General features: G+C 32.7%; 1 protein-coding gene across 1 annotated transcript in view; it reads left to right on the forward strand.

Annotated features, from left to right (window-relative positions):
• Positions 1-10,024, forward strand: part of HECTD1 (HECT domain E3 ubiquitin protein ligase 1) — a 94,061-nt gene that overhangs the window by 60,758 nt on the left and 23,279 nt on the right. Inside the window, exons 19-26 of the mRNA XM_007451264.1 lie at positions 303-408; positions 2,107-2,241; positions 2,790-2,929; positions 3,227-3,550; positions 4,511-4,677; positions 4,772-4,948; positions 7,969-8,805; positions 9,494-9,715. Of these exons, the coding sequence (XP_007451326.1) occupies positions 303-408; positions 2,107-2,241; positions 2,790-2,929; positions 3,227-3,550; positions 4,511-4,677; positions 4,772-4,948; positions 7,969-8,805; positions 9,494-9,715 (2,108 nt within the window). The remainder of the gene's footprint in view (positions 1-302; positions 409-2,106; positions 2,242-2,789; positions 2,930-3,226; positions 3,551-4,510; positions 4,678-4,771; positions 4,949-7,968; positions 8,806-9,493; positions 9,716-10,024) is intronic.

Here is a 10,024-nt window from a genome sequence, read left to right on the forward strand (position 1 = left end):
ACCCGCATCCCCTGCATCGGCAGGCGGACTCCCAACCACTGCGCCACCAGAGAAGCCCAAATTATACATTACTTTGAATGCAGTTGATGAACATTTCATAAGAAAAATGAAATATTTTATTAAGTGAAGAAATTGAGTTATAAGATTATTTTTGCTTACTCATGTAGTCTAATACAAAATTAAACTTCTCTTTGCGTTAATAAAGAAAGTAGGGGGTCTATATGAGGTTGGTTATTACAGTTTCTTTATGAACTTTAGCATGAACTTATATAAAAGCTCTTAACAATTTTTTTTTTTTCTAGTCGGCCAGCTGTTGCATTAATCCGAAAGTTAATAGCTGTACTAGAATCTATTGAACGTCTACCTCTCCATTTGTATGATACACCAGGATCCACTTATAACCTCCAGGTAACCATGGAAAATGCAGTTGCTATTACTGCTGAATGCATTTAGGAGCAGGCTTAGATAGTTTTCTTTAAAAAAACAAAACCAAAAAACTTTCATATTTTATTAAAGAACGATTGTGCTTAATCATTAAAGACTTTAACTTTTAATGACATTTGATTGTTCTTTTTAATGACTCTTGAATGTATTGGTATTTTAATGTTTATTTTAGGTTTTAAATCATATTTGGTAGGTCATATTTGGCGAAAGACCACCTTATCAGTGGGAAAGCAGAAAAGAGAGTCCTTCTGTTCTAGAATTATGAGTTAAGTCCCTTTGTCTCTGAGTGTATCTCAACATATGAGAAAATGTGAAAATATTTTAGGCACAGGTTTTTTTTCTTGCTTTCTGTATGTCCTTGTTTAGAACCAGATGGCCTTCCTTAGCTATTTGTATTGATTTTTGAAATCTGTCATTATCACATGGTTTTATAAAAAACCTGTTTTCTTCCTGGATGTCACTTGGTTGACATTCTTACTAATTCATTAAACTATTCTTTTGTTAGCAGCTAGTGTCCAGATATTAACAGACAAAACAAATAATTCTTACTGCTAATATTCCAAAACAGATCTTTATCACATCTTCTGTAGGTTACTGTAGTATATTCTAGCATGTTCCTTGGCCTCGAATCTTGCCTTTATTTGATCTATCCTGCATTCCACAGTATCAAATAGTTTCTTTTAAATATGGCCTTTAATAAGTGACTAAAACTATTTGCAATAACAGTGCCTACTCAAGGCAAAAAACTTACCATACCTCCAAGAACCCAGTAGTGTTACCAAAGCCAACTAGACTCCCAGACTAGAAAGCTTGTTCATAGAGTTACAGTATAATTATTATATCTGACATGATGTATATATTAAACAAGATGTAGAGGTCTACTTTGTGCTTTACTTCAGATAGAATAATATAGAGGAACAAGGGGATTTTTTGGTCTATCCTTTTAAAGGTTTTATCCTTGATAGATGAATGAGGTAGAAATAGGTCTCAAAGACTGGAAATTCCCCTGCTTATACTTTTACAGTCCTAGGAGCACCAACATCTTTTATTATACGTATCTCATTTTTAGGAGACTGTGCAAGATACAAAGCTGGGAAGGCTGGGAATGTGCCCCCTGGTAATTCTGCAGTCTGAAATGCTTTCCAAATGTACATGTAAATATTTAATTATGTGTCTGTAGGAATTAGTTAAGATTTATACAGAAATGAAGCACATACTTGTTTTATTTATTAAAACATACTGGATTGGAAGCTATCTTGTATTTTTTTAAGTTTATTAGCCATAGATTATTTAATATATTCTAGCTTTAAAAGCATAAGTTAATTAGCTACTTTTTATAACTTACTTGGAAAATTGCAAGTTATCAGTTAGGGGTTGTAATATTTCTGTTAAGTGTTTCAGAATAATTTTATTTAAACCATGTATGTTTGAAGTTGTTTAGAAATTCTAAGTAAATTTCTAAATTTCTTTGTTTCTTTCTTGAAAATATTATTCAGTGGACCTCTTTAAAAAAAAGACATTTAATAGAAAACAGACATTGATCCTTCCTTTATGGTTATACTTTATAAATCTCAATTGCTGTGTTATGTAACACTTTTCATTTTCAAAATTCTAAGAAAAAAGCAGAATATTTTCTGAAGCATTTTGATCATTTCTGTGTAGATACTTACAAGAAGATTAAGATTTCGGTTGGAACGTGCACCTGGTGAAACTGCATTGATAGATAGGACCGGCAGGATGTTGAAGATGGAGCCCTTAGCTACAGTTGAATCTCTAGAACAGTATCTCTTAAAAATGGTGAGTTTCTGGCAAGGGAATGGTGAAATAAGCATTCTTTGCTGTGGTTTAGGCCTTTAGAAAAGTGCTTTGGGAAGTATTTTTCCCGAGTTACAGTAATAGAGTTTGACCTAGTAATTCCATTTTAGAAAATAATCTTTATGCACTCTAAATGGTTTCTTCATAAAGATGTCTATTATATTTTTAATACTCAAATAAAACCTTAATGCTAATCAAATAAAGGAATATCGAGTTGGTAATTACTTCCATTAATTTGAATATTTTATAGCTATCATAATATATACAGACTGATAAAGAGAAAAATGTTTTTGTAAAGTTTGATCAAGACTTTGTTTTATTTTATCTATTGAAATAATAGACTAAAGAAATACTCTCTGATATTAATAGTGGGGTGCTATGATTATGGAATTTTCTGGGTTTTTTTTTCTTTTTCAGATACTCTTAAGTGAATATTGATTATAAAATAATTCACATTAAATGCAGTGCCAATTGGGCACTGCATTTCAAAATATCATAATTAAGGTGTCTTCCATATTTTCTTTGGTTAGGTAGCAAAGCAGTGGTATGATTTTGACCGATCTTCATTTGTTTTTGTTCGAAAATTAAGAGAAGGCCAAAATTTTATATTTCGGCACCAGCATGATTTTGATGAAAATGGAATCATTTACTGGATTGGGACAAATGCCAAGTAAGTCATTATTTAATGTAGGTTGAAAACATTCACCTGGTAAAAGAATTCTAGGTAGTAGAATAAAATTAACCACTCTGAGTATCCTGCAGTTTTAGGAATTTTGTCTTTTAGGTTAAATTTAAGACCATCCAAATTACTTTTTATGAAGAAAAAAAATACCTAAATTGTTAAATGTAGAATTTTTCTTAATTAATATAATTTTATGTGGATAAAAGCTAGTCTGAGCAAATGCAGTTATTTTAATAGTGTTAACTGTTAACACTGCTTAAGAGTATTTTCTTTGTTTTTTTGTAGAACTGCATATGAATGGGTTAATCCAGCTGCTTATGGACTTGTAGTAGTAACATCATCAGAAGGAAGAAATCTACCTTATGGCCGCTTAGAAGACATATTAAGTCGTGACAATTCAGCTTTAAATTGTCATAGCAATGATGATAAGAATGCCTGGTTTGCCATAGATCTGGGTCTCTGGGTGGTACCATCAGCATATACACTTCGTCATGCTCGTGGTTATGGAAGGTCTGCACTGAGAAATTGGGTTTTCCAGGTATCCAAAGATGGACAGAACTGGACTTCTTTGTATACCCATGTTGATGACTGCAGTCTCAATGAACCAGGGTTAGTTGAGGAGTCTTTGTAAATTGGAAAACTCAGTAAAGAGCTTTGTTTATTTTTATAACTGTATCCTCCTAGAGCTCTCTTTTTTGTAAGATACTGAAAGAAGATTTTCTTTCTAAAAATATCACTTGATACTGTAATTTAGGTATTAAAATTTTGAAATACTGACTTTGTCAAAACCATCAAATGCTTTAAACATTAGAAGCTGAGCTTACTTATTTAAAAAGAAGTTGATATATAGCTGTATGTGTGTATATATAGCACACTGATAAAAACCAAAAAAAATGGAGTTAACTTTTACTAAACTCTCCATTTATTCACGTAGTATATGTGAATGTTTGACAAATTAATAGTGACTATTGATTTTTCTTATTTTATGTATCTGTTTTCCTAAATTTTATATATTGATCATATATATATCTTTTTAAGGACAAAAAGTCAGCATTATATTTCTAAAAAATTTAGTTCTAATAAAGTTTAATTGTACATTGTGGCACATTGTGAGGAGTAGAGTGTAGAGTTAAATTACTTTTCTGTATGTGATGTAGTATGGAAGGAGCTTCTTAACATTAGGATTAATAGGTAATATTTTCAAGCTTTAAAGTTAATATTTTAGTATATCATTTAAAATTTTGCAAAAATTTAAAAATGTTTTTCATCATAAAAACATTGTTATTCATAAAATTTCTGGTCTTGTTTCTATTCTATTATTCATAAGTCATTTAGTGTTATGAGTCAAATTAATAATATACATTTACACATTTCATTTTTAATTTATTTTCTTCACTGCTATTTTTCTCCTTTGATTTCTTGATTCTTGTGTAACAAACTGTTGACTGAACATGAAAGTTAGTTTACTTTTCATATAGTTTTCTATTATGTAACAAAATCTTCACCACCTTAAACATCTTTTTCATATGTTTAAAACATTACATAATATTTTCCCTAACACATTCACAGGTCAACAGCCACCTGGCCTCTTGATCCACCGAAGGATGAGAAACAAGGGTGGCGACATGTGAGAATTAAACAGATGGGGAAGAATGCTAGTGGCCAAACCCATTATCTCTCACTATCTGGATTTGAACTTTATGGCACTGTAAATGGAGTATGTGAAGATCAGCTAGGTAAAGAGATGAGAGTAGGTTTTTCTAACTTACTAAAACAATTATATTTATAAAAAACGACTTTGTTTATATTTCTCTAATTTCTATCTTACAGGAAAAGCAGCTAAGGAAGCAGAAGCTAACCTTAGAAGACAGAGACGTCTAGTACGCTCCCAGGTACTGAAGTACATGGTTCCAGGGGCTCGTGTGATCAGAGGCCTTGATTGGAAATGGCGGGATCAGGATGGCAGCCCACAGGGAGAAGGCACCGTCACAGGAGAACTGCATAATGGTGAGTAGGTGCTTAGCATTTGTAGTGTAGAAATCAATTATTTAAATAACAAAATATTTTTCTTTTGTTACTTTGGGGTAATTTATAAATTGACTAAATGTTCCAGGACTAAGTAGAAGAACTGATTTATTGGTTTTATGTTAAAAATGTGAAAAATCATTTATTTAGAAATAGGAAAAATTTTTAATTCTTAGGTTTTGACTCAAAACTTATTGCTAATATTTTGAAGTAATTAATAAGCTAGTATAAGGTGAATACCCTAAAGACACATTTTCTGCTGTTTTTGTGTTTTTTTTAGTTTATTATTCATAAGTTTCCATTGATTTTTATCTTAATTTCTTATGCTTTTCTTTATCTTGTTGGCTTGACAAGAATCTGCGCAGAATTTTTTGTTCAGTTATGAGTCACATAGGAGAAAAAGCCTTAACATTTATAGTTAAATATTTTTCAGTAAAGCATAGAACAAAAATTGTAGCCTTTTCATTTATTAGTTAATTATAAGATATTTCACAGTGTTTCTCAGTCTACCAGCTTTTCCTTGGGGTAAAGGTTATTGTTTAAAATCAAGTTCATTTTTAACTTTTGATCTGTAGATTTTAAGGAAGTCCATACCCGCTTAAATTGCTTTTAACTCCCAGAAGCAACTATAGTGGCTAGTTTTTTTTTTATAACTTAAAAGACTCACTTATTAGTGGATAATTTGCCTAACCAGTAGTGGGTTCTTATGAATTTTGCCTAGTATTAAAAAAAAAAGAAGAGTAAAATGTTTATATTCTCAACTTACACCAAATATTGAAAGAGACATAATAAAAGTGACAATGCTTAGGAGAATGACTAACATTTGATATCTTAACTATGTGATAAAGGCATTTATTTACTTAAACTATTTTTGGTTTTATTACGCTTAAGATTCTGTTCCTTAAATTACATTACTAAATGCATTTCTGTATAGTCATACCCTAATTGCAGATCACTGTCATGATAGCAGGTTTATAGTGAGCGAGCATGTACGTAGCTGCCAAAATTCATTAAAAAAAATAATAGCTGAATAATAATAGTCCCATTCAACACAGAAATTTCCAATATTCTTGTTTTTAGGCATCTTAATGATACTTAGTTAACAGTCTGTTCCCCCTAAATTATTTGACTTTTAAGTGTGTGAGCTAGTTAGAGATATGTGAATACAGTGTATTTTTCTTGGGTGGGAGTCAAGTGAAGCAACTGGATTCTTAATTTCAGAATTTAGCATGTAAGAAAGGCTTATTTTACTCATTTGACAAATGTAACGAAGTCATACCTTAAAACCCTTACGCCATAGAGGGTTCTTAGCTTTCAAATACTTAAGCTAACCATTTCTAATAATGGCTAGTTATTACTAATTCTATCTTTTTATCTATCTTTTGAGTATAACAGGAGTTCAGAGTTTTGTATCTTTACACTTATGGATAGTGTGTATGTACCCTTTCTGAGTGATCAGTTTAAACACATTCTCAAGTGTAATATGAATGGTTTACAGTTTTGAGTTATTTTTCTATGCTATATCAATTAAATCTCTTTCCTTTCTAAAGAATCTTTGTGTTGGTAGGAATATCCATTTTTTAATTTATTCCACAAATATGAGTGCCTGCTATGTAAAGGTACTTCGTTAGACTTCAGATACACAATTGTCAACAAAAAAGTATGACCCCATGCTTTCTGGGTGAAACAGATAAATTTACAGTTACAGATTTTGATAAGTACTGTGAAATAAGTTATCAGTATATTTTGGGACCAGTTAATACAATACAAATGTAATTTTTATTTGGGATTGGGATATGTTTTTGAACTTTTCCTTTTCTCACGCTTTTCCATGTTGCAGAAGAGATAGTTAAATGTTGGTTCTTCAGAGGTTATTTCAGCATACAGAATAAATTAAGGCAATTGAAATGTCATCTAAACTAGATTATGTAGATTTGGGGCAGTCAGTTTCCTCTCAAACAACTTGTATGCAGATAATGCCCACAGGTAATTCAGTATTACTTAAATCCCTCTGAGCCTCATCGTAAACTTATATGAACTTGGCATGTGTGTGCGTGCATGTGTGCATGCATGGGAGTATGTGTGTGTATGGGTAAAGTACTTTTATTTAAACTTTATAAAGACTTAGCACTTTACAAAAATAAATATTTTTATGTGTTTTTCTTCCTCTGAAGTAGTTAGCTTATAGCACTAAAATAAGATTGTAAAATTTCTATTAATTTTCTTTCTAATAGGCAATTTGTTTTGTTTTTGGAAGTTAATTACTTACCATTTTTAAAAAAGAATAAGTATCATTTTCCAAGCATAAGTAAACATAGATTTAATATTGTTATTCTCGTTAGTTCTTTTCACGTTATTAGCTTTATCATATAGGTTCTATCTAATAAAAGAGCCTAGCATACTTTTTAAATTTTGGTTTTAGAATTTTCTGCGCTTATTCAAATTTATTAAACTTAATCATAAGAGAACCAAATAACCACTGAACTTTGAGAACACAACCGAAATGCTAACTTAGTGTTATTTGAACTATAATGACCTAGAATTTCTACAGTGATATATGAATATTTTGTCTGTCAATTATAGGATTTAGCCCAAACTTAGAAATTAATGGTTAAGCTAGCACTTTTTTCTATAAATAACATTTGACCACATAATCATATTTAGCAACTGAAAAAGCTTTTACTTAGATTTCATCTATACTTGCTGAAGTTGTAATATTTTACCATTTTTATCAGTCTTTTTACAATTTTTAACAGTTCTTCCCCTTAAAAGATACCCCAATAGATGTAAACATGACCCTTACATTAAGCATCACCAGAACAAACAGTTCAGAAATAAGAGAAATAGAAGGAAGGATTTAATTTTAGTTAGCAGACCTTAGATGACTAGAAATTCAGAGAAGTGCAGCACTGATGAAAAGCTGATCCCATATTGTGGAGCTACTGTCTGACACGCTCCTATCTGCTTTCTGCTGGGTCTCACAAACTCCTGTCCCTTTCCAGGCTGGATTGATGTCACCTGGGATGCTGGTGGCTCAAACTCTTACCGTATGGGCGCAGAAGGAAAATTTGACCTCAAGCTTGCACCAGGGTACGACCCTGATACAGTGGCATCACCCAAACCTGTTTCATCCACTGTTTCAGGCACAACGCAATCATGGAGCAGCTTGGTGAAAAACAACTGTCCAGACAAGACATCTGCTGCTGCAGGCTCCTCAAGTAGAAAAGGAAGCAGCAGTTCTGTGTGTAGCGTGGCCAGTAGCAGCGACATCAGCTTGGGTTCGACCAAAACGGAACGGAGATCAGAAATTGTAATGGAACACAGTATAGTTTCAGGAGCTGATGTCCATGAACCAATTGTTGTTCTTTCATCTGCTGAAAACGTCCCTCAAACAGAAGTAGGGTCATCTTCCAGTGCAAGTACCAGCACCTTAACAACGGAAATGGGAAGTGAAAATGCTGAAAGAAAGTTAGGCCCTGATAGTTCTGTTCGTGCTCCTGGGGAGTCTGGTGCAATATCCATGGGAATTGTTAGTGTTAGTTCTCCTGATGTCAGTTCAGTATCTGAGTTAACTAATAAAGAAGCAGCTTCACAACGGCCCCTTAGCTCTTCAGCAAGTAACAGACTATCAGTGAGTTCTTTGTTAGCTGCTGGGGCCCCTATGAGCTCTAGTGCAAGTGTTCCTAACCTGTCCTCAAGAGAAACATCTAGCTTGGAGAGTTTTGTAAGGAGAGTGGCAAACATAGCACGGACTAATGCCACGAACAACATGAATCTAAGCCGAAGCAGCAGTGATAACAACACTAATACTTTGGGGAGGAATGTGATGAGCACAGCAAGTAAGTGAGCTTTTCCTTATGGAACCCAATGCTTTTTCCACTCTGAGGGATGCAAAGTAGGATCTGTTCAAGTGGATTCTGGCTTCAGTCTTTAACTAGATCATTAACCATGTTAGATACAGCTGTGTCAAATTTAGCACTTCAGGAATATGAGGTTAAGTTCTATAGAACTGTGATATTTTAAGAATTCTGATCAGGTGTAATAAAGAACCTCTTATTCTAAATAATAACAGTTCTGTTTTTCACTCCTCTGTGATAAATTGTTAAGTACGGTTGCAAGAGGAAATAGATGACTATTAAATATCATCAAAGTCAATTGAAATCAGAGCGTAATATTGGCATAGCTTTTACTTAGGTCCTGAATTGATATTAGCTTCTGAAAGTTTTTAATTCTAATTAAAGCTACCAATGGGTCAAAGTAATTCCCTTGGAAAATAACATTGGGAGTTATTTCATTGCCTGTTTCACTTATTTAAAAAGCTAGGCTTAACATTTTGAAAAATAATAATGCTATAAAAATAAGAATTTTTAGTTGGATTTCAGTTGGGTTCCCAAAGTTGTTGCTTTTCAGCCTTTTAATAATTGGTGTTTCATGACCTCATTCTTTTTCCTAAATATACAACGTAGTTTTTCTAAGGTTTATATAATCCTCCCTTTTTGTACTAATTTGCTTCATTTTTATCTTTAGCTTCTCCTCTTATGGGTGCTCAGAGTTTCCCTAATTTGACCACACCTGGTACTACATCAACAGTGACTATGTCAACATCCAGTGTCACTAGCAGCAGCAATGTAGCTACAGCAACAACAGCTTTATCAGTTGGTCAGTCATTAAGTAATACCTTGACCACCAGCCTCACATCCACCTCCAGTGAGAGTGACACAGGTCAGGAAGCAGAATATTCCTTATATGGTAAGTTATAGTTTACAATATTTAGATATTTGTATAGCGACGCTTTTATTACATTTTTCTCCTTGGTTATTTTTAACCTCTGATTAGAAAAGGATAATTCTCTCTTCTTACAAATGTGGCAGCTTCATATATGATGAAAAAACTCACAGTGATATGCAGGACTGTTAAGAAATTATCTGATTGTAAATAGACGTCTAGGAACTTCTTGTGTGTCATCCTTTTTTTGCCTTTTGTCACTAGTGAAGTTTTATTAGAAGAACCATAATAACAGAGATATTTGATACCTTTATCAGAGAAGAAAGAGTGTGA

Source organism: Lipotes vexillifer, unplaced genomic scaffold (assembly GCF_000442215.2).
Source record: "Lipotes vexillifer unplaced genomic scaffold, Lipotes_vexillifer_v1.1 scaffold1765, whole genome shotgun sequence".
Classification (NCBI taxonomy): Eukaryota; Metazoa; Chordata; class Mammalia; order Artiodactyla; family Lipotidae; genus Lipotes; species Lipotes vexillifer.